This window comes from Kwoniella mangroviensis, chromosome 2 (genome assembly GCF_000507465.2).
Source record: "Kwoniella mangroviensis CBS 8507 chromosome 2, whole genome shotgun sequence".
Lineage (NCBI taxonomy): Eukaryota > Fungi > Basidiomycota > Tremellomycetes > Tremellales > Cryptococcaceae > Kwoniella > Kwoniella mangrovensis.
In genome coordinates, this window is record NC_088828.1 from 955020 (window position 1) to 979131 (window position 24112).

The following is a 24112-nucleotide window of genomic DNA, read 5'->3' on the forward strand; positions in this document are numbered from 1 at the left end:
GTGGGATATATATAGATGGATTTCCCACACTAAACAATCGGAACATGTCGTTTGGTGAGATCCGATCAACCTCCACCGGAAACCTACGTAGATGGTTAAAGATGGTCATGACGCGGTGCAATTGGCCACGTGCACAGCCGCTGAGCCCCGTACGGCAACTTATGTCGAGTGATGGAGTGATGGTAGTCTTCGTTTAACAACAACGGAACAAGTTGGAATATCTGTGCTATACCACCTACATCGCATTTATCGTTGTTATGCTATCTTAGATTCGGACAACGGATCTTGATCGGGATCGAAAAATGCCGCCGTCATCACCTACGTTACTCACTCCGTACGGATATTCATCTGGTACTTGCGGATACTGTTCACCCGCCGGGAAGAGGAGTCAAAGGTCTACTTCTTCGAAATATGGAAGTGAGTATGAGTCGAGATGTACACCGATCTGAACATTCATCCGCATTCGGATCCGAAGTCAGCTAGATCAACCGCTAATGATATCTCATGTGTGTATGTTCGTGTCTGCAGTGGTCGCTGAGCAGATGACACCCGAGGTCGGTATAGCGTCCAATCCGATGATCAACTATGCAGAAGTGTCATGATCACTGATATCTTTATTGAATGGTTCAGTTCTATCAGCTGTTGATAGATAGAGGATGGAGAAGATCAGGCGATTATGTATATCAGTGAGGTGAACAACAACCATCTCCAAACCTTGTATCAAATCAGAACTTTCTAACGATATTGATATTTTGCAAGTTCCCCTACTGACCGATCTAATTTGTTTCCGCAATAGCCCAGATATGGCCCGAACATGTTGTCCACAATATACGATCCGTCTGAATTCGACAAACTTCAAGGGCAATAAGAAACATCGTCAGGTAGTCAATCGCTTCAATAGATTTCTAGAGACGGGTCAAAAACCTGGAGAAGAGGAATCGTCCTCAACGATAAACGTGGAGGGCAAAGCCAAAGCTGTCAATGGAAAGGGCAAAGGGAAAGGGAAGGATAATAAGACTTCGAAAAGGGATTTTTTAGATGATCTACATCGATACGAAATTGGATATATACAGAAAGATGAAGAAGAGTCTTTAGCACATAGATTCGAGGTATGTCCAACATCTACACGTCTCAGAACCAATTCTGACATGAATATGTTTCTACCGTTCATAGACCAAGTTAGTTCCTGCTAAAGCAACATCCCAGACTTTCGAACTGTACAAAGCCTACCAAACGGCTGTACATAAGGATAAACCTGAAAAGGTTACGATGAGAGGATTCGACAGGTTCTTATGTGGCAAGACGTTGATTGTGAGTCGAAATGATCAAGTCACCAAGCAAGACCAAGTGGACGTCGTGATTCACTGTTCTTACCCTTTTTTACGTTCACTCATTTAGGACACGCCTATAAAGTACACGGAAGATGTTGAAGGAGACATAAAGGATGGACAACTCCCTAAAACCTACGGACAGTATCATCTACGTGAGTTCTGCAACCCATATCACCACATACATGGGCATAATATGGTATGATGAGAGCTGATTCAACTCTCATCTGGCTGTTTAAATAGTCTACAAAGTCGATACTCAAATCATAGGCATCTCCGTCATTGACATTTTACCAAATTGCGTCAGTAGTGTATATTTCATTTGGCATCCCGATTGGGCATGGGCTAGTCTAGGTAAATTGTCGGCATTGTATGAGATCTCGCTAGCTAGGAGGATGAGGGAGAAAGGTGCGCAAGGGATGGAATGGGTCTATATGGGTGAGTTAGATATCTCATGCTTTCTTACAGTACGACCCTTCCGGTAGATCAAATTGGATGGTGTCGCTCCGGGAAACAAGTAAGGCTAACTTGATTGAAACATGTAGGCTACTGGATACCGGACTGTCAAAAGATGAAATATAAATCTGAATATTCACCTTCCGAATTACTTGATCCTGTAAGTCTGAACACGCTATATCTTTTACATACCTCATGTAACTCACCAAGATGACAGGGCTAATGGTATGATTTATCTGATTAAAGGGAACGAACACATTTCATCTTCTCGATAAAACACTAGAAACGTTTGTTATAAAAAATCCAAAAGGTTATTTCCCATTTGCCAATGTCACTTCCTCCCATTCGACTCATAATAAGCAAGATGGTGCGAACAAGTTGTCTAGTCCAGATAAAGACGCGATTGGTTCTTCGGATAATACAGAAGAGGTATCAGATGAAGAATTAGACGAAGAATCACCTTCGACGATCCCTAACCCTCCACCACCAGGGTTCGAAGATATGTCTAGGATAACGGATGAAGATGTTGAAGATGTTTTGTTGTTAATGGGAAGGAATAAGTATACGAAAAGTGGTGGGAAATTAATTCCAATCATTGTGAGTTTGGGTTTCTTCTCCCCGTTGTGTAGTTTCCAAAATCAGACCAAGAGGAAAGAAGGGGGTGACTGACAGGATTATAATTGTAGAATCTCGAATTCAGGAATCAACAAGCGATGTACACAGAGATCAAAGAATTCTTATCTGCTGTAGGGAAAGATAATGTGGTTAGTACTTCAGGGGGGATAAGTGGTAAAGCGGTTTTATATTTAGGTTGATTTGGAAAGTATTTGGGTGTTGTATGTCGTTAGTTTGTATCATAGAAAACTATGTGTGTGGATGCAGCCGCTACGAACATGCCATGGACGTGACATTCGTGTTCATACAATAGAGATCATGTGGATAACGATGATGATGATGTTTAGCATCGTTTATTCCATCTCTATACACATTCGATCACATCTGATGATATCCAGTGCATGAAGTATCTATACCATATATCTACCGTATTGTACTGTTTACATGATACTCGCACTTTCTATGCCACTTCTTCAGCATGCTTAGGCTGCTTGAAGAATGCCTGACGTAACTCTTCTCTTTCAGGTCGGGGAAGTAATTTTCGATTTGTACCGGTAAGAGACTATATACATATACATGATCAATAGACCATCCTTGAGCAAGTTGAAGTGAAATAGTAAGGGTGGACTCACATTACCAGCGGCGTTGAAAGTACCGATCAAAGTACCCATACCTGCACAAGCGCCGAATGCCATAGGTAATGATTTAGCTCTGACACCCGCTATGAAACCTGCTGCGCATCCTCCAGCAGCTCCGTTCAATGCGTCGTCGGTCTAAGACCATATCCCACATGTAAGCTCTACATGCTTCCTGTACGGTATAAAACCAGATGATAAATGATATAACGGATGGACATACCTCTCGGATATTAGCTGTGATAGCTTGGACGAAAGAAAATGAGAATCCCATAGCAGCTGTACATCATCGATATGAGCTTTTTTTCCCCGGATAAGTCAATGATATACGATGAAGCTCAGGCTCACCGAAGAATCCGATGGTTCCTCCTGTTCGAGTGAAGATACCCATAGCACCTGCATTGTGTCTAAAGTATAAATCCATAAATCAGCTATCGGGACTCAAGTCTTATCTGATTTCGCCTCTTTCTGCCGTCTGATCGTGATCGATGGTACCCACTTATCCAAAGCATTCTGCACAGCACTGACTAACAATCCTACACCGGCTGACTGGAGGGTCACCTGAGTTGCCAACTGGAGCGAAGGATGAGGATGGAAGTTGTGTTCTTCATGCGGTGAAGGGATGAAAAATGCTTTTCCCGATAAAGGCGGTAGTAAGGGATGCGATGAGGATGCCATTGCCGTCAGGAAAAGAGGTCTCAATGTTCTGTCTATGCTATACAATATCGCTATTGTTGAATCGAGTTCGAGTTGACACTTTGCACCTTGACGTCGACTGCAAATGTCCAACAGAGTATTGGCTAGCATGCTATCAAACAGATCCATGAGCCTGATACATCATTGCAGTGACACGATCAGGTAGAGTGAGAAGGAAGCGGGAGTATAATTCGGTAAAAAGTGCAAAGTGGCGGTCTGTGAAACGGATTACCCCGGATTACCCCGGATCTGAGCGTACCCGAATGGGCATGGATGACATGTTCTGTGTTACTCGTAACTTACATACAGGAGGACTGACTGATGGGAATGATAAGCTATAAGGTATCCCTTCTATATTGTTCCCAATACCCCTTCTTCAAGCTCTTTCACTCGGCGAAACCATCACCATATCCCACACTCAGCTCCATACCTAACTTCCCAGCAACCTTCAGCAATATCAACATACTTCAGTAACAGCTCAAAATGATAAGTATCATTTCCCACTTCCTCATCAAAAACCGCAACCTTCCCATCCTTTCTCGTACGAACATCGTAGCTGATAATCTCTCTTGGACGTATCTACAGCTCTCCAAAGCGAAGAGTAGACACAGATGTCATGAAACTGTGAGTTAGCTTTGTCAATCGTGATGAGAACACAAGTCCGATAGAAGCTAATGCTATCTTGGTTATCTCTGTTGCCACCCTATATAGCCTGATGTCGGACTATCAAGTCACTTTAGTCAATAATAAGATGTCAGAGTTCACCGTCAAATTCCACGGTCCAGCAGAGAGTGAGTAGACGACCGGCTTTTGAAACTTCATCGTCTCATTTTCATCGTATTTGCCACTCCATATCGCATACAAGCGCAAACGCTAACAACGGTCGGCCGATTATCTCAACTATAGCACCTTTTGCTAAAGGAGTATGGAAAATACATGTCGAATTGCCAGAAGCGTTTCCATATAAATCACCTAGTATTGGATTCATGAACAAGATCTTCCATCCTAATATTGATGAACTGTGAGTCAGCTATGTTACATGCATGTAGCATGGTGTCGCGGCTGATACAGGATGTTTCGTGGGATGAAGAAGCGGAAGTGTCTGTTTAGATGTGATAAATCAGACATGGTCTCCAATGTTCGGTAAGCTGGAGATTTAATTTCCATGACAAATGTAGCTGATGTGACACATTACATTGCCTGTAGAACTCATCAACATATTCGAAATCTTTTTACCCCAGTTATTACGATATCCCAACCCAGCTGATCCCCTAAACGGCGAAGCAGCTGCTCTACTCATGCGTGATCCCAAAGCCTACGCTAAGAAAGTCGAATCGTACGTTGAACGATACGCTACTCCGGAAGATGCCAATCTAGCTGGAGATGATGATGACGAAGATGATGATGATGAGATGGATACACCATTACGGAAGAAGACCAATGGCCATGTGAACGGGAATGGGAATGGACACGCCAATGGGGATAATAAGAAAACGAATAGGAACGGGTCGAATGGAGACGATGAGGATGCGGAAGAAGACGAGGACGAGGATGATACGATGAGTGATATGGGTGAATTGAGCGATGAAGATGATATAATGGGGAAGATGGATGATTAGTGATTGTTGGAATAGGTACTGTCTGCATCTTTGAGAGATCAATTCCCTTCTCCCTTCTCCTGTCGGATATTTGCGATACCCACCCATGATTTCACTTATATAGGCACCATATGTCCTTTCCCCTCCACTTACTCACTCACTCAATTGCTATCATGTTATACGACCAAATAGCTCTCATCGCCTTATTCTTTATCTTGTCATATTTGTTGTAACGTTTCATGAATCAAGTAAATCGTTCCGCATCGCGCTCTACATGGTTCAGCATTGAATATTCTTGTTCCGCAGGCTGTGCCGTGAGCCATTTGAGTTTAACGGAACGGGAAAGAAGAATAGGAAAATGAAACATAACCAGCAGAAGTAAGATATGTATAATTTGGGAGTAGACGAATCAGGTAAGTCCGTTCGATCGTTGTTCCCAGTCGGCCATTCCTATACAATTGCTCATTCCTTCTAGGCGGAAGATGGTCGACATATACGGGCTCTTACAGATATGAACAAACATCACCGTTTTTATCATATCCTTTGATCAATCTCATTGCATCGCCACCACCCCTATCAAAGTACCTTCAGACAACATCCAAGAGACACTCGGCTAAACATGAGCTCTCCATCAATCGAGGTCTATTCATCGATCAATAAGTCCAGAATCTTTGACTGGCATGTTGAAATACTGGAATACTCATATATACCTTTTAAGGGGTAAATTAACTCAGTTACAATAATGATAGAAGGTATGGATTGTGAGCGATGACTGATTCTGAACTATGGAAGAAAATTTCTTTGACGGAGTAGGAGATTATCGATGTTCTTCCTCAAAGGATATGTGGTATGGATTGTTCAGGAGGTTTAGTAATAAACGATTTAACGGACAAAGGATGAGAAGGTATCAAAGGGGTTTATTCATTTCTACTCCATAGCGAATATCACACGGATAATGATCATCTATCTACTGAATTGAGTATCCTGTCTATTGACCCTGTGTTAACAATACAGGCCATACTGACTGTATAGCATAATACGAATAAAGCAGTATAGAAGTGATGTGAGAGATATACCTCAATACCTGATCGATCTTAGCTGGGAAAATCATCAATTAGAAAGAGAAAGGATACACTCGCTCCTACTCTCTCTTCAGGCCCAGAGTTTTGCTTTCTTTGTTTGGCTTTGTTCGTATCTCCCTCCCACCACCACCACCACCATCCTCATAGTCATCTTTACAGACTGCCTACCTTTTCATCGTTTGATGACGTGGTACCTTGATTATTAGACCATCTTATAGTCCTATCATCAATAGGCTCGGGGTCTTCTTTCTTGCTTATACGCCTACGACTCGGATTTTCAAGTATTACATCCATCTGTATAATTAGTCTAGGACAACGACCTACAACCTCATTCCATCGACATATCTACAATCCGTTCATTTCCGATTGGCAAGCTAGATATTTCATCTTCAAACCCGTTCTTTAATCTAGAATTTATCGGTCAAACCTATTGGGTAGTCCTGGCACGAATTATCGTATCCTCTATATTCAATAGTTTCTTCTTCAATAGTTGGATCTCAAGGCCTGCCTCGATCAAGAACATTATAGTATCAATCACATCCACCTATAACACATTATGCCATCAACGCCATTCTTCATACCTGACACTTCACCTTTATTTAATTATACCCCCTCAAATTCGTGGTTGGGAGCGTATAGACCAAAAGGTGATGGATGGGATCAGACTTTTCATATGACCGCTTCTGGAGACGCAGTGGTTTCTATCAATGTGACTGGTGAGTCTTTTTACTATATATCAATATATACATGCATAGGTATGTGCATGCGTATAGGTATATTGAATTGACTTGTTTGTCTACTACTTTCAGCATCATCAATAAGATTTCAAACATCTTCTTCTTCCTCCATATCGACCGACAACAAAGATGGAGATGAAGAGTGTGAAGCAGAGTATAGAATCAATGGTACGGATTGGTCTGACGCATGTCGGAAAGACTCAGATGAATATGTCAAAGAAGGTTTACCCTGGGGTTTACACATGATTGAGCTGAAAGGGAAGAATGGGGGTGGTATAGAATTCATGGGATTGGAAGGGGAATTACCAATGTATACCCCTGGAAGGTAAGGACATGACCTCTTGTTCTCGAATATGTCACAACGTAATCAAAGCTCAATCATCTAATAATTAACCTGATCAATTTTTCGTTAGTGCGATAAATCGAACGATGGATAATACAGATTCGATATTCAATTATACGAATTCAGATCAGTGGACACTCCTGTCTGCGAATGATGCGAATGCGGCATATTCGAATTTCACGTTGAAAACTATGTATGAAGGTGAAGGGTTGAATGCGTTTTATGGAAGTTCATTGGCTGGGACGACTGCACAGGGAGCTAAAGTAGAATTGACCTTTCAAAGTAAGTGTCCCCTCAAACGGCGAAAGATCGAAACATCCTCGTTCTCTTTCCTGGGCTTGAAGAATACTGTACATGTATATGTATCTTCAGGGATTCCCAACTCAATCAAAAATGCTGATGTAATTGGCTTAGGCGAAGCAATTTACGTGTATGGATTATCGGGTCCTAATTCCGGTACTGCACAGATATCGCTGGATGGTCAGATACAGCAGAATATCAATATGAAGGTTAGTCCGTATAATCAGCAAAATCAGAGAATTGTGCTAAATGGAAGATTTGCAGAACGCTTGGGAGACCCATGGCGCCTTGCTGTATGTAGGAGGCGGATTCAACCCTAACGAAACTCATACATTGAGTATCGTGAATAATCAACAAGGTGAACAATTGATTATAGACTATGCTCTATTGTCCATTCCGCAAGCGGAAGAAGAATCGTAAGTCACTTGTTAATCCATATGGGAAATTTGATGAATGCTCAAGTACGCTACGCTACTCGTGTAAAATGTAGCCACATACCCCTGATAGCCGGTATCTCAGGAGGAGTCTCGGCTCTCCTGATTCTGCTGGGCTTATGTGGGCTGTTCATTGTCCGACGAAACAAACGACGAACCAAAGCGACAAAGCTACGTCAACAAAACGTACAGTACGCCTTTGCCAATGGGATAGGAAAAGATGGACCGCTCAATTCTGGGAAATCATTTTCGACTTCCACTCTCAACGACTGGAGAAGACCTCCTTCTTCACTCTTATCACCCAATACTCCAGCGTCTAGTCAGTCTTTGAATAATACGGGAGAGTACATTTGGGGAACAGGTAGACCAGCAGGATTAGATCTGTCCTATACGAGAAGTCCCAACACAGGCACACCTGGTATTAACAATTCAACCAATCATGGTGTACAATCACATTCTCAACCTATTCCACCACCTTTCAACTCTCCTCCACCTGATTATCCTGATTATATACCTTATCAACCACCTGCATCGGAAAGTACAGGTACAGGTACAGTAGTATCAACTTCGGGTAAATCAGCTTATCGACCTGTAAATCCTCGATCGAATACCGCACCTAACTTGTCATCATCCACCTCACCGCAATTGGCAGTTATCAATCCATCTACGCCATTAACTGCTGGAGGGTGGGCTCAAAGTGCCAATCGAGCTATATCACCTTCGGGTAGTTTAGGTAATAGAAAATCACCTTTGATCGATCGGATCAATCCTCTTGGTCCGGCACGAAGTAAACCTGAATATGATGATATTGCTTTAGATAATTACACCCCAAGGCATCCGAGTCGAAATCAAAGACCCATAACTCCACCGCCTATTCCAGCTGAATATGGCGATTATACACCTACGACAGCTCATACACCCTACCGCAAATATACCACCTCGCCATCGACAATGACTCATTCACCCTCCTCTTCTATAGGTGTACAGAGGACAGCTACGAGGAGTTCAATCATGTCGAATATACCCAGATTGACATCTGTCAGAGAAGCGATTTCGTCGATATACAATCGAACAAATTCGACTGGACCAGATTCATCGTTGAAATTAGTCACAACAACCGGTGGCTCTGAGCCCGGATCTATGGCCTTAACTACCAGTGGTCTGCCTACTGCATCAAGTAATAGTACACCGAAAACACCAAAGTACATACAGCAACAATCGGAAGAAGAAGCTTTACGAAGAGGGTTAAGTGTTAAATCCAACAAAACTACAGGAACGATGAAATCTTGGTTATCGAATTTAGTCTTTGCACCATCTACATCGAACGGTGTAAATGTTGGTAATTTACCTTCTTTACCTTCTACACCTATATTACCTCAGGCTGCTGCTCGTCCAGACTCGGGTATATTCCCATTAGCATTGAACGGATCGGTACATTCCATACCACTTAGATCAGGAAGTGGGAATGGGACACCGGTACAGATGGTTCCTAGTACTGCTACGAGAAGTTTCTTTGGAGGTGTGATAAGTTCACCATCAACTTCCAAGACTCTTAATGGATCGTGGGGTAATTCTATTACTCCAAAATCAGATGGTTCGTCGCCTTTTGCATATACCACTTCGACGGGGACTATACCTGGTGGTAACCCTATACCAAGTAGGAGTACGACTGGATCATCTTCTGGAGGAGGATATGGGTATGGATATTCAAATGATGGTAATGGAGATTCAAGTGGAATGGGGAACCAAATGTTTATAGAGTTGAATCCGAATAGTCCAATCATGGGTGATAGTAGACCGGGAAGTGAGTGGACGAACGGACCTAGATTATATTGATTTATTTGGATTGAGTTGGATTTGTGGTGAATTGGGACAAGGTGCATAAGTAATCTGTTTTCGGTAATGTACAAGACAATACAATAGATGCATGTGATAAGTACAATATGATTGTCGTGCATGTGCTGATCAGCCACTACGCTAAAAGAGGCATATGAAACAGGGTGATTTTGCTTCCTCTCAAAGGCACAATGGGTCACTAATACAGTACTGTCGTTCTCAGCCTGCGTATAAAAGCGACATTTTGACTTTCTCCAAAATAGACGGTCGATACAAGATGTTTTTGAGCTCGACGAACGGATGTCATGCATGTATTCGTTGGTTTTCTTCTTGCCAAGATCCCCCTTTTCTCTGACTGCATACCCGCATGATCGTCCCGTTCATGCCACACCTTAAAACCACGGTACAAGAATTCTTCTCTTCTAATGTTTGAGAAGAGCGGCGTAGTCCACATATAAAACCTTAAAAGTCCTTTTCGGACGATGGGACGTGCCTTTTTGACCAAACAAACAATTTAAACATCCATCAGGTAAAACCAACAAACCCTGACAAGCCGTTCCCTAACTTGTTCCTTTCTCGCTGCTGTGCTTACGTCCTATGAATCCATGTTCATGTCCTCCTTATGTTATCGGTTCTCGTTATCTATTCATTTCTACTTGCTGTAATTTCTTCTTGAGAGATCTGTCGAATCAAGTCGACGCTCCTGGAGTGACTGTATCTATTAGTTTGTTCATCATCTTTTCTGTTCTTGGTTTCCTGTAACCTACTCGACGCGACGGTAACAACAATCACTCGTTCACATTCGTTTGTTACCCCGCAATCCTGGTCAATTGTCGCATATTCACCTTGGGACTCAGCCATCACATCAATCACAATCAACCTTCTTCACTCTTTTAATCCAGGAATCGATACACCAAGCTAAGTTACAAATGAGCAGACAGTGTGTGTATCGATAGAAGTGTATATCAACGTCTTCATCAAAATCAGACGCACGGTCCTTTCAAGTTACGGAAGTACGGTATTAGCGGATCAAAGGGATCCTGGACTGCCTGGTTCATTCACCATCACCATCACCATCACTCGATCATAAGGGGTAAACAATAACAATAACAATAGGAAAAAGGAATCTTCATCAACCCTTCTTTACCTCTTACATACCATCACATCATCTCAAACCATCACAGAGGAGTCAAGTGGTGGAAGACGGAAGAAAGTCTCGTTTGATCTTTGATCTTGGGATTACGAGTCAGCTGAAGGGAGAAGAGGTTCCAGTCCCATCAAACATACACATCCATCTCGTCATCAAAACCGATACCGGATAGGTCTAGGAGGAGAAAAAGATTTCATTGCACTTGCCACCATCACCATCATCTTGCCCCACTCTGCTCTCGCTACAGCACGTTGGTTCACACTTAGATCATAGATGTTACACAGCTTAGAAGAAAATCTTACATCGTAAAGAAGACATATCTTAAAACCTCTCGACGTTTTGATATCATCCATTCTTCTTCCATATATATCATTATAATACAATACAACACAGGCGATACATCACCCCTTCCCCCTTTGTCGGAACACCAATCACGAGATCTACGAAAGGGATACTAAGACAGACGGACGGACGGATCTTCACATTGTATGAGTCCCAGTAACACAAGGAATAGACATTACAGAAATTCATCGGGAGGTGAAGTTTGGCTTGATTACACTGGTACAATCTCTTTCTCACCCCTGTCATCCACAGTCACCAAAGGTATCTGTCATTCCACCGACTATAACCATTTGACCGGGACGTAGTGGACAAGGTGAGTGTCTTCACCTCCCATCTCGCCTCATCACTCAACAAATAGGATATAACAGTCTTTGATAATCAGCGGAGCTCATATGCTCTTGCCACTCGAACTCATCTAAACCCCTGATCATCAATCTCTGTCTTTCATTAGCTTCTTTCCCCCACTTTATATGACCGGTGCAGATGATTGATGGTTGATTATTCACCGCGGAACAGACTGCTGACGTCTAGACGATCAACCCACTTAGTGAATCCTTTGTCACCCCAGCTCCCAGTCAGGTTATATCCCTTCTTCTTTATCCGACACACCATTCATTGTTATCATTTATCATCATCATCACAACATCATCATTCGTCGGACTAGACGTGCTTTACTTGTCGACCAACTCGACATTTACATGTCTAGTCTAGTCGGCGCCATTTTTCGAATCCAACTCATTTGTTCCATAACAAGAGGTCTGTGACCATTCAGCAAAACGTTTCATCTGGTAAATACCCTTCGATTCCTCTATTTTCCTATCACCTCATGCACTGAATATCTGATGTGATTGCGCCCCTTGCCCTTACGATCGCTGACTATACGACCCGTTCGTTGCGCACAGATCGACCTGAGGATTAGGTCCTCGTTCCTACAAGTAGATCATCATTCAACTCCGCCGCTCAGATCCATCCCGTCATATCACTTAGACCAATTTGGTCTTTTTCCGGACGAAATTTTCTGTCCCCTCTCTCTCTCTCGCCCCTACTCGGTCCATTGGAGCTGTTCATACGATAAAAGATAGATACTTACAGTGTCTTACTAGACTCGGCAAGATGAGTGTCGTAGCTTCACCACTACCTCATCAACCATTTTCCGATACAGAGCTCTATGTACCTTCAGGCTCGGCGTCAGCTCACGCAGAATTACCTCCTCCTATACCTGGTCCGGAACCACACCCGATACCCTTCCCAATATTCCAACATCGACATACATCGCCTTATCCCGCTCCACAATCATTCTCTGCCCTTGGTCCACCCCCCGCTGTCGATATGTCATCCCATCTTCTGGGCTCAGTAGCTGCGCCTCCTGCACCCAAAGGTTCTCCAGTCAGTCTGCCTGCTATCACACCCGAAGTCTCACCTCAGGTACCTCTGCCGCCTACACCAGATCCATCGCCTCCAACGAGTAAAATGCTCAGCCCGACAATGATGATCAAGCTTGCTCCGCCCGCCGATGATAGTCCTTACGAAATCAGCTTCTTAGACCACAACCAAACACATCTTCAGCTTTCTACTCAATCCCACTTACATTCTGATATAACCCCTAGACGAGTTCCGGTCGTCTCAAATTCAGACCAAACACCAGCAATCGAGACTCCCCCGCCACGGACTAGGTCGAAAAGCGGATTAGAATCTATACCTCAGACCGCTCCTGCCAAAGTATCTTCGGAAGGTAAAAATCCCAGACCAAAGTCGATGGGTCCACCACCTCGACCTAGAAGGAGTCATACCGCTTATCCTGCACCCCAGTCAGTCAGGATGCAGGAAAGTCGAAGTGCAGATTCTAGAGCGAAATTGCGAAATCACATACCGCCTTTGCCCCGACAAGCATCGCATGGTCCAATAGGTTCCCAAGGTCTGACTAGAGCTTTGAGTGATGCTAGTGCCAACACGCCACCGCGCATGGGTCCTATCTCATTGTCAGCAAACAATAATGATATGCCCCCTCCAGATCTAGGAGGTCCAGATGGTTTAGAAGCTAAAGTCGTCTTACTTGGTTCTCAAGGCGTTGGAAAGACTTCTCTGATCTTGAGATATACCACTAGGATATTTTCGCCTACTCCTGCTCCGGCCACTATAGGATCTTCCTTACATACGAGAAAATTAGTACATGATGGGACGAGGGTGAAGTTGCAGATTTGGGATACAGCCGGCCAAGAAAGGTTCAGGTCGATGGCGCCGATTTATTATCGAGGTGCACATGTCTGTGTTTTGGTCTATGATATTTCAGATAGACAGAGTTTTCAAGATGTGAGAAGCTGGTTGGAAGAGTTGGGTAGGACTGTACCGAAAGAAACTGTGATTTTTGTGGTTGGAGCGAAGATAGATTTGAGCAAGGATAGAGTGATAACGTGAGTCTGACTTCAAATCAGAACATGGGTAGTAGATCATCATCGGGGAATAGTGGTTGATTTCCTTTCTGCTCTTTTGCAGTTTCGAGGAAGCTCGATCGACCATTAAAACATGGCTTAAACCACCGCCTGCCCCAGAACCTAACATCGTTCTCTCCCCACCACCTCGATCGCTGTTCAGAGCATCAACAACCGTTCATCGAAATACATCCCCTGCTCCTTCCGACCAGAACCTGAACAGCGCCGGACCACCTATACGATCTCACTCTTACGGTGCTCTTTCGTCTTTAGGTCAAGCGACACCTCCCGTCCCAGCTCCTCGACCAATCGAGACTCCTCGTCGACCTAGCCCAGGTCTACCGTTTCCCATCCCCAAGAACATCTCTGCCGACAGTGCTCGAGGTAAACTTACACCTGTCAAAGTGAAAACTTCTTCATCACCTCCATCCGTCAAGTTCCTCTCGCCTACCTCACCGTCAAAACTTGCCTTTCCCTCGCTTCAATCTCCTACCAAACCCACTTCAGCTACTTTTACAGATCCGGTCGGACCCCAGATCACCCCTGCATCGGCCATGATGGGCCATCGATCCAGTCGATCCAGTCGGTTTTCTATATCTGGTGTATTGGGATTATCTCGCACGACTAGTTTCTCAGGTGCCGCTTCCTCTCTCGCTCAACTGGCTGAAGCGCCAATTTCTCCTAGACAATATCATGATAGTTCACGGACCTCTGATTGTCCTAGACCTCGATATGACAGTACACCGTTGTCGGACAATCCATGTGAGAATGGATATGGGAGTAGGGATAGAAGAAAATCTGAAGATTGGTCTTCGAGATCCTGGAAGATGGGTCAAGGACCTGGTGCGGCTGAGACTTTAGGAGAATTTGGAGATGGTGTAAAGAAGAAACAATCTGGTGAATTACTCGTTACACCTTTATCTGCTAGTACAGGATCAGGCTCAGGCTCCGGCTCCGGGTCCACATCGGGTTTTAAGAAACAGCAGTCTTCGTCGGTCGGGGGGAATAGGAGAAGAGGAGGTAGTTTAGGTAGAGATCCGAGATTATACGGTGATGGGTCTGAACAGCCTTTCAGAGGTGCAGGATCTCGCCAGGAGGAAGAGGGACACGGAGAAGGTCTAGGTTGGGGTGTGGATGTGGAAGGTATCAGGCTAGGCGAATGTAGTGCTCTATCTGGACAGGGTGAGTCAAAACGGCAATCGCATTCTCAATGGCCCTTGCAGATTGACGATCAGCACAGCTGATACGGTTGATTGGAATAGGCGTAGAGGCACTATTCGAATCTATCTCTTCTTTATTGGTAGAGAAGAAGGATAAGATCGAAAGAGAGCGGGTGCTGAGAAAGAAGAATAGCGTGATGCTCGTGGATCCCACCAAAGATGGGAAAGTTAATTTGGAAGGGAAAGATATAGGTGGTTATGGATGTTGTGCATGACGGGCGATCATGGTCCAACGCATCTCGAATCGAATATCCCTTGAATCCAACAGTCGATCCAGCTAGTCTATCACTCGCCACGCTCCCTGCACTCCTGATCAACCTCTCAAACAGGATACAAAATCACCCAAATTCACTCTTTTGGTATTTAAACGCGGGGTTTTAAAAGTATAATGACCCCGCAGCAGCAACATTAAATATGATAACGAATTTTCACGACTACGAATCACATAACGATCATTTCTCTTTCTTGTAACGACACACCATATCAACGTATAACGATTTCTTACTATTTTCCTCTCTGCTTCTGCCACTGCGCGTCAATCTGTTTTGTCTCTCTGTGTGTCCTTTCTGTGCCATCTCTTGGCTTGTCGGTTTTGATGACTCTCCCACATGTACATGGTGTTTCATTCTCTGTCTTCTTGCGGAATTGGGGTCGGATTGATCATGTTATATATACCTTTGTTCTTGTATGTGTATATGTGTATATGGCTGTGCCTCTTATGCATCTTTGTTACAGGTTAACAGTGCAGTAGTCAGGGTCTATGGTCTGTAATGATGCTACGTGGCTGGAATAATACATACGGTATGATGATGCGGACCAGACCGCTTTCACGCGTAAACTCCAAACGTGAAATGCACAGCAATAGCAGCAGCAACGGGTGAAGAAAAGAACACAAAGAGATACTGTAGATTCATTCATTCCTCTCCCTCTCTCAGTCTTTCTAATCTTTCACATGATACACTCAATCGTCTCGGTATAAAACTAGTGTAGCTTTACATTTCGCAACAGTACACCGAGTCAACAACAACAATCACCAATAAATAACGCCAAGAACAAAGTGAAACGAACGGCATAAGACTTTGAGTGTGTATGTGGTCATCCAGCGCGCCGGTCTCAAGCCATACCATACCGTACCATACCATATCACTCATACAATAACGAATAACGAACTCAAAGTCAAGAATACAAAATAGAAAACAACCCTTCACCAAGTATGTCATACGAACAGACCAGCAATAGAAGATCCAAATTACTCAACTTAGCGTCTAAATTGCCTATCCCCCATTCCTCAGGGCATAACGAACGGATCAGGAGATCATCCAATTCCACCACTTTACTTAATCCAAATTCACCTACTCATACGCATAACTCCCAGTACGGATACAACTACAGAGCCAGCTCACCTACCAACTCTGAAGGGATGTCTTCATTCGCTCATCATGGGAATGAACAGACTGTGAATTACAGAAACGATGATGACCTGATCCCTCCCGTTGCTCCTTTCGTACCTCATGAAGGATCTTTATCTTCGCGTCGATCTTCTTCTTCTTTACTTACTGCTGGAGGAGGAGCGGAAAAGGATAAAGATATGAAGAATAGACAATCTAGTTTATCATTGAATTATGTCCCTGCGAAATTCACCAAACTTCATTCACCAGGTGATCGAACTCGATATCGTAAAGCCAAACAGGGTGGAGGAAGGGATGCGTTCGCATTGAATGCTCAGAGAATGGGAATGCCAGGAACGGTAGATGATGATGAGGGAGTAGTCTTTCAAATTGGTAAAGGTGGTTTAAAGAAGAAGAAACCGAAGTTGAGATGGAATAGATTCAAATGGTGTCTGTTTGTAGCTAATACTGTTGTGAGTGGTAGTTTCGGATTTTGAACCTTGGGTTAAGGATTCGGATCATTTGAAAATTTCATGACGGGTCCAAGATGGTCTTTGTACGATGAAATTGATTGGAACGACAGCTGATTCCTTTTTGCTTTCCCTCCGACTCACACAGCTCATCGCATATGGTATCACCGCACTCGTCTCTGCTATCTTGGTCTGGCTCAACGTTTTTTACCAATCAGATGTTATTAGAGTAGGAAACAGGACTGAACTTATTAGTGAGTCAAACAGCATGCTCATAATGCCTAATTCAAGCTTACCCTTGTTATATGGCTTCCTGCAGTCTCGACAATAGCTGCCGCCGTGATCGTTCTTACCTCTTTAATTGGCTACGCTGGTATCTTACTAAACAATCGAGCTTTCCTGGCTGTTTATACCTTATTGCTATGGATCTGTCTGGCTCTGATGGTCACCCCTGGATATATGACTTACAAACAGAAGACCTTCAATTTGGAAGGTAAGATCAATAGTCAGTGGAGTAGAGCTCTGGGATCGGAAGGTAGATTGAGGATTCAAGATGCTGTGAGTGATATACCTCGTTACACTCCACTCCTATGACAAGCGTTTCTATCATGTTGGTGCTTGCAGAATACTAGATCACTCGTGAAGAGATTTAGTGTTAGATTGAACTGTATACTAATTATCATCTTTCGTTTGACATAGCTCCGATGCTGTGGTTACTTCTCTCCTTTCGTCGAAGCGACAGTCTCCCCCTTATGTTATGCTCGATCCAACTTACCAGGCTGCAAAGCGAAGTATCTTCACCTCGAAAGACATGTCTTGAGTATATGGGTAGCATGTTCCTTCGGTCTCGTTCCTGCCCATATACTCATCATCGTCACGAGTCTATTGTGCTCCAATCACATCACGTATAGGTTCGGTAAAGGGTTGACTCCCAAGAGATATAGGTTGGATCTAGGTTCTATGGCTGTGATTATGGATGAGTATGCAGGGTGAGTGTGAACTAGATCAAACAATCTGTCACCCCTCTGCCTCCTCCTGCTTCTTGGGCTCTGAAATATCATGCTGACACTTTTGTCCTTCAGTCAAATTGCAGCTCAATACGGACCAAACGTAGCAGCAGCCGCTCTCAACAGGTCTTCCGTCTATCTTCCGAACGAGTACGATTCCGGCTCCGCCGACGGATCCCGTAGGGGATCATCTGTCAACCTTCATGGCTCAGCATCAGGAACTTCGACGGGATTGGCACCACCTCTGACAACAGCTACGACCCGTACGACAGGATACAACTCCGCTGCCAACGCTTCTACTCGTGGAGTATCGCTTTACGATCCTACGAATCCCAGATCGAGTTTCGATCATGTGCGATCGGGATCGGATGCCTCTCTGGCTAACACGGATAGGAATGTCAATACCAATAGTAGATACTACGATAGTGAGGTAGTTACTAGAGGTAGTTCGACGCCATTGGGTAATCACGCTAATAATGAGAGTGTATTGAGTTTTTCAAGTGATGATCATAATAATAGATCGAGGAGGTAGAATGGCATCTATCAGTTTTGTCAAATTTTATGACCAGACTGTTGATACTGATACAAGTCTTATGACGGAAAGGAAAAGATAATGGTTCATAGGACTTTATACCATTCTAGGACATTCATATCATTCACTTTTTTCCTTACAAATATATCGATTGATCAATTTCTTTCATCATTTTTTTCTCCCCAAAACCCTTTATACGATTATACATGAACAAATATCCATGTATCCTGTCGATTCGATTTGTCTTAGAAACGTCCATCTCTGATTGGTGTTTTCTTACTAACTCAGCAAGATCAAAGATCGAAAGATAAATCACGAGATACAGTTTGAATGTATGAAAGTGTGGAATCCTCGGACAATAGACAACATGCAATCCTTAAAGGCTTTCACAATTTGACATACGGTACATATAGATTACAAATATACAAAATCAACTTTTCGTCGAGGTAGTTTACAATACTGTATGTACAACCAGAGTACATTGTTTATCATGGATAATCTCGCCCACGACACAATTCGATTCCTATATCATACAAAAATTAAATGGCTAACCATTTTGATTTCTCTTTAATCAATTTATGATTACCCGAGATAGCATATAATAAAATCAAATTATGTGCTGATTGGTATGCTAGGGAGCTTGATCTTATTGCCTATACACAGATATGATGACACATCAGCCCTGAAAATTCCGTTATGCCATAGCATACTGTTTCTTCTTTCTTCATTTGTGCGTAATGATTTTTTGATAGACAACGAAAAGCTGACTCACATCAGGATCCAAACTGTTTTCCATCCTTTTCTCAATACTCTTTAATACTCTCTCATAATGACTGACAGCCAAGTGGTTTATACCTATACCATGAAACGATCTTCCGTAGTTGTATTCCACTTGTTCTTGAGTGATGGGATCGGGTGATGATAATTTACGATATCGAGTTAAAAATGCCATTCCCTATCGGTTTAAGTAAGGGGTATTCTCTCTCATCAGCGATTCCATCCAATCCAGGAATAAAAAGGGGAAAAGGGTGATTTTGGATTTGAGAATTGAAATAAAATCAATGAGAATCATGTTTCGATGGAAGCTCCATCTCCATATCAATCGCAACTCACCTGAGCAAGTTGATAATTCCTATTATCACTCTGTCTATTCATTGCTCTACCGAAAAATGATTGAGCGATGAGTAAACAAATGAAAGGATGATATTGATCAAGTTCATATGCTCTGAACAAATAGACTGGAAACCCAAAAACGTATATCAGCTGAAAGTTATTACCATTATCCATTACAAGCTGAAATATCACTCACATAAAGCACTCTGATAACTTTTATTAGTCAACATCTGTTGACCATGTAGGATATACCAATAAGCCGTTGGCTTTTTGGGTAAATCTGGTTTTTTCTTCTTCTCTTCATCGTTATCAATTTCATTTGATTCTTCTTCATTGTGATCATCTTGTTCTTGATGGATGTCATCATCGAATTTCCCACCTCGATTCACTGCCCATCGCCCAGTAGGTGCACTATAATGTAATCTCATCGTTGTAGATCCTTCTTTCGCGGATGAAGAAGGGTCTTTTTCGCTGATCTTCAATATGTTGAAATCCGAAACGGCATCATCAAACGTTTTCATTTCCCTACTAACGAAATTCTGAACACTCATTGATCCCCAAGATGATAATGCTTTCAATCCACCGGATGAAATGCAATTTAACATGAGTAAAAGAGGGGATGGGTCGAACTGATACATCTGAGCGAGACGTTTACAGCTATCAGTGATTTTGTCGTAGGCTCTTAGTCTCATTCCGCATGCTAGAGCGTAACAAAAAGTCAATCAGCTGGTGATCGATGACGAGAGATTATGGAGTACGATTCGAAGTTGGGGACTCAATTCTGCAACCAAATGAGTTACTTACCTATCATCGTCAACCTTAACGCCACCTCACATCTCCTGTTGTGGAACAGACCCGACCAAATCACATGTTCGAGTATATCCATTGCTATGTCTTCTTCACTTTTCACCATGAGTACGCAGCAGTACTATACATGGACAATGTCCAAATCAGCTCAATTGAACTAACAGCCCAGGTCGACGTATATTGACTTACCTTGACAGTCAGTGTGAGCCATTCTTCATAGTTCAATCCGTAAAATTCAGTTCGTCGGTAAGTGATATGTACCGGGCCCTCGTCATCCTCAACTAGATGAGATCAAAACTGTCAGGTGAGCGGACACATCTAATGACACTGACATATTACTCACAACCTAATACTCTTTCTAAACGATCTTGCATCTCTCTAGCTTGGTAATCCACATCATTTCTTTTGAATTTACGTGACTTCAGCACTCTGACCACTCCCTATCATTCCCAACATCTAATCAGCATCACTCGATGTATGCTCCCATGACGGGCATCTACTTTCGATGCGATGAGGACACCCAACTCACTCTTGATTTTGAGAAATTTCCTCTATTCAATCTATAATTCTCGATCATAGTCCCGGCAGCACTGATGAACCTATCCAATGCACCAATATCACCTTCTTCTATACCCCTCTCAGCATCTTGTACGTCTTTCCATAGGTTTTGCATCTGAGATCTCATTTGATCTTCCAGTATCCTCTTTGTCAGTTTCTTGTTGGCCGATCTCTCCGCCCGAGTGGCTTGATCGTCTTCTATCATATAGGCTGAAGGTCGTCGGATGGAATGTTTGTCTTTCTCTCGGTGGGCTCTCGATCGAATGACTAGATATCATGATCACCATGTCAACGTAGCTTATCAAGTATGGACTTGAAAAAGGGAGATCGACATACTATCTGAGACTAGGTCAAGTGCCTCGGACTTCTTACCCATATCTTCCAAGACATTTGCGAGACGTAATCGGGCAGCGATATTATCAGGAGCATTGTCCACCACTTTGAAAGCATGACATCAGCTTGTGCAAGCTGGTCGTCCTATATTCAGCTGACTCACCCCATTGCAATGCATCCTGAGCTTGCTGCAGGTCTCTGAGCTGATGGTGACATATACCAACATTGTATACTTCGTCTGTACTGTCTGGTAGCTATACACATCATGGAGTCAGTGAGTACGAATGTGAAGAGCAACATAATGAGTATGTATTCACTCACCTCCTCACATTCTTGTATAGAAGCATAACAATCTAAAGCTTTATCCCATAATTCACATTTCATTAGTGCTTCACCTAGCTCAACGAACAGCGCGTGATATGCCAGGACGTCAAGTGTTTGGATCTCATTCACGTGTATCTACAAAATGTGGAGAAATGTTTTAGCTGAAAGCTCTTACACCAGAAGGAGATCCGCATGATGAGCGTACCATAGCTTCTTCATGATCACCCAATCTCAATCTAATCAATGCCAATCTATGCCTCAGTTGCACATCCAACTCGAACCCTTCATTATCTTCCATTTCTTTCGTTTCTGGATTATACCTAGGAGTCTGAGGTGGATCATACTCCCTATCTTCTTTATCATAATTATCCCAATTCTTCTGCCCTTTCCTACCTTGTAACCATCTTTGTCCTTTCCTCACAACCTCCAACGCTTGATCTAAATCATCCAATATCATGAAATCATCCACTAGATCGATGACCCTTTCAATCGTCATTGTATTAGGTATCAATCCAGATACCAAAGGTGCAGAACCGGGTCCAGCATCGAAAGTCTTGATGTGCCAATCAAAAGCTTCCCTCATAACTTGCACAACAAACGGCCTTTGGTTCATGTCGATCATGACTTGGTGGAATTCCATGATGACATCGAAGTGACGAGCAAAATATTCAGTCTTGACGAGTTTTCTGAATACATCACTTGCCTGTTGGATGAAGGATAGTAAGCTTATAGCATTCTTTGAAAATTCTTTCGAATGGGACAGCTTACCCTTGTTTTCTGCCTTTGAGCGACATATATGATACCCAAATCGAACAACAATTCTGTAGCGGACGGATTGAATTTCAAAGCTTTTCGTAAACAGTAAACACATTGGTCTTGTTGACCGGTTTGCCTAATCATATCATAAACCAGAATGAGCTGATTGTCTTATACGCGAGAAAAGCAGTGAAATCTCACTTGAATTGATAAGCCAGTTCTTTCCATGTCTCCTCATCATTATCTATATGAGCTCCTAAAAATCTCATCTGTCTTGCTTTTTCTGGATCTCCCAGATCTTCATAACAAGTAGCCAATGATGCCCATGCTGCACTAATGTATGGATCATGCCTTATAACCTCCAAATATATCTCGATAGCTTCATGAAACTCTTCATTCAAATTGTGGAAGTTTCCTTGACCTAACAGTCGGGTAACTTCATGTGAAGGTTTATGTATTCTTCTTGGCTGGAAACCGAAACAAGCAAGTCAGTTTGCTATGATCATTGTATGATGGGTATGACTGACTTTCTGTATTCTACGACGACGAGCAGGTTGAGGTAATTCTTCTGCATCTGCCAAAGCGATTTCTCTCTGGAAGTCTCTTCCGCCTAAATCACCTGATGCACCTGATGGGATAGCTCGAGAGACGAATCCTGCTAGACGACTATGAATCGAATTAGCAAAGTAAAGGAACAGACGTCAATTTAGACACAAGTAAAACTTGCTCAAATACAGCATCATCGTTGCCCGTCCTTGATGGTACAGCTTTAGGCTGCTCATCTTCCTGATCATCTGGCGCATAATCATCTTCGGCACCGGACCATTCGTTCAATTCGCTCGTGCCTTCATCACTCGATTGACCAGCTTCCTGTTCAGCTTCGAATTGCTCTTCGGCTGCTGCATCTTCCGCCAACAAGGTGGGATCGATGGGTATCTCTGCCGTTGATAGTTCTGCGGAGCGTACCAGAGCTGGTTCTGACATCTTGGTTCTTGAGATCTCCCTTGCTGCGATACGGTGAGTGGATGTTTCAGTCCAGTAATGTGATTTTGCTGTCTACTTGCGCTGGTTTATTTACAAGTTGACTTCGAACCCCTCTCGACCTCCACATTCCCCTATCCCACGCGAGACTTTAACCCATTGACGGGATAAAACCCAGCAAATACAAACACGGGATAATTCCCCAATTGTGGGTGCTACGAGTAGGCGGCATACTCCGCATCCATCCCCCAAGCTGATCCTAATCGTAATCTACCCTGAATCCTTGCTGATGTTGGGGATGAATTACAGTGATATCTCGATCAAGTCCACGTGGGGACACCAGGGTTATGGGGGAGCATAATCCCGCACGAGCCTACAGTCGGATTCACCCACGGTCTCGTACCATTCCACCAACATCCACCACCACCGTACTCACTGCTCTCGTTCATATAAACACCTTGACACCCTATCCTCTTGATCTCTCTTCTCTTCTTTTCTTCAGCTTTTTACAGCTTTAGTGATCACCTCCCTGCCTTTTTCTCTTTCTCTCTCTTCTCTCTTTCCGTTTCTCTCCTCCTGTTTCTTTCCTCAAAAAGGTCACAACTTGAAACGTGAGTCGCGACACGCTTTCGGTTTAACCGA

General features: G+C 43.2%; 7 protein-coding genes across 7 annotated transcripts; 5 read left to right on the forward strand and 2 right to left on the reverse strand.

Annotated features, from left to right (window-relative positions):
- Positions 1 to 302: 302 nt before the first annotated feature.
- On the forward strand, positions 303 to 2599 carry I203_107217 (uncharacterized protein; the record flags this gene model as incomplete). The annotated part of the gene is made up of 10 exons (XM_019145302.1): positions 303 to 417; positions 529 to 554; positions 631 to 686; positions 797 to 1109; positions 1174 to 1311; positions 1399 to 1483; positions 1572 to 1766; positions 1874 to 1944; positions 2031 to 2381; positions 2471 to 2599. The coding sequence occupies 10 exons, from the start codon at positions 303 to 305 to the stop codon at positions 2597 to 2599; spliced, it is 1479 nt and encodes a 492-aa protein (XP_019005121.1).
- Positions 2600 to 2859: 260 nt separating this feature from the next.
- On the reverse strand, positions 2860 to 3712 carry I203_107218 (uncharacterized protein; the record flags this gene model as incomplete). The annotated part of the gene is made up of 5 exons (XM_019145303.1): positions 2860 to 2961; positions 3032 to 3172; positions 3258 to 3313; positions 3383 to 3441; positions 3534 to 3712. The coding sequence occupies 5 exons, from the start codon at positions 3710 to 3712 to the stop codon at positions 2860 to 2862; spliced, it is 537 nt and encodes a 178-aa protein (XP_019005122.1).
- A 634-nt stretch (positions 3713 to 4346) lies between these two features.
- Positions 4347 to 5349, forward strand: I203_107219 (ubiquitin-conjugating enzyme E2 8; the record flags this gene model as incomplete). The annotated part of the gene is made up of 5 exons (XM_019145304.2): positions 4347 to 4354; positions 4442 to 4521; positions 4637 to 4751; positions 4821 to 4873; positions 4937 to 5349. The coding sequence occupies 5 exons, from the start codon at positions 4347 to 4349 to the stop codon at positions 5347 to 5349; spliced, it is 669 nt and encodes a 222-aa protein (XP_019005123.2).
- Positions 5350 to 6966: 1617 nt separating this feature from the next.
- Positions 6967 to 10060, forward strand: I203_107220 (uncharacterized protein; the record flags this gene model as incomplete). The annotated part of the gene is made up of 6 exons (XM_019145305.1): positions 6967 to 7126; positions 7220 to 7472; positions 7561 to 7772; positions 7905 to 7999; positions 8055 to 8206; positions 8281 to 10060. 6 exons carry the CDS (start codon positions 6967 to 6969, stop codon positions 10058 to 10060), a joined length of 2652 nt encoding a protein of 883 aa, XP_019005124.1.
- A 2605-nt stretch (positions 10061 to 12665) lies between these two features.
- Positions 12666 to 15416, forward strand: I203_107221 (uncharacterized protein; the record flags this gene model as incomplete). Its single annotated transcript, XM_019145306.1, has 3 exons — positions 12666 to 13963; positions 14046 to 15163; positions 15244 to 15416. The coding sequence occupies 3 exons, from the start codon at positions 12666 to 12668 to the stop codon at positions 15414 to 15416; spliced, it is 2589 nt and encodes an 862-aa protein (XP_019005125.1).
- A 998-nt stretch (positions 15417 to 16414) lies between these two features.
- Positions 16415 to 18598, forward strand: I203_107222 (uncharacterized protein; the record flags this gene model as incomplete). The annotated part of the gene is made up of 5 exons (XM_019145307.1): positions 16415 to 17062; positions 17208 to 17313; positions 17379 to 17617; positions 17759 to 18048; positions 18142 to 18598. 5 exons carry the CDS (start codon positions 16415 to 16417, stop codon positions 18596 to 18598), a joined length of 1740 nt encoding a protein of 579 aa, XP_019005126.1.
- Positions 18599 to 19137: 539 nt separating this feature from the next.
- On the reverse strand, positions 19138 to 23473 carry I203_107223 (uncharacterized protein; the record flags this gene model as incomplete). The annotated part of the gene is made up of 16 exons (XM_065518149.1): positions 19138 to 19251; positions 19371 to 19553; positions 19712 to 19836; positions 19908 to 20411; positions 20516 to 20639; positions 20708 to 20799; positions 20862 to 20958; positions 21048 to 21343; positions 21413 to 21514; positions 21573 to 21663; positions 21731 to 21868; positions 21939 to 22436; positions 22502 to 22625; positions 22691 to 22956; positions 23017 to 23155; positions 23217 to 23473. The coding sequence occupies 16 exons, from the start codon at positions 23471 to 23473 to the stop codon at positions 19138 to 19140; spliced, it is 3150 nt and encodes a 1049-aa protein (XP_065372879.1).
- Between the last annotated feature and the right edge of the window lie 639 nt (positions 23474 to 24112).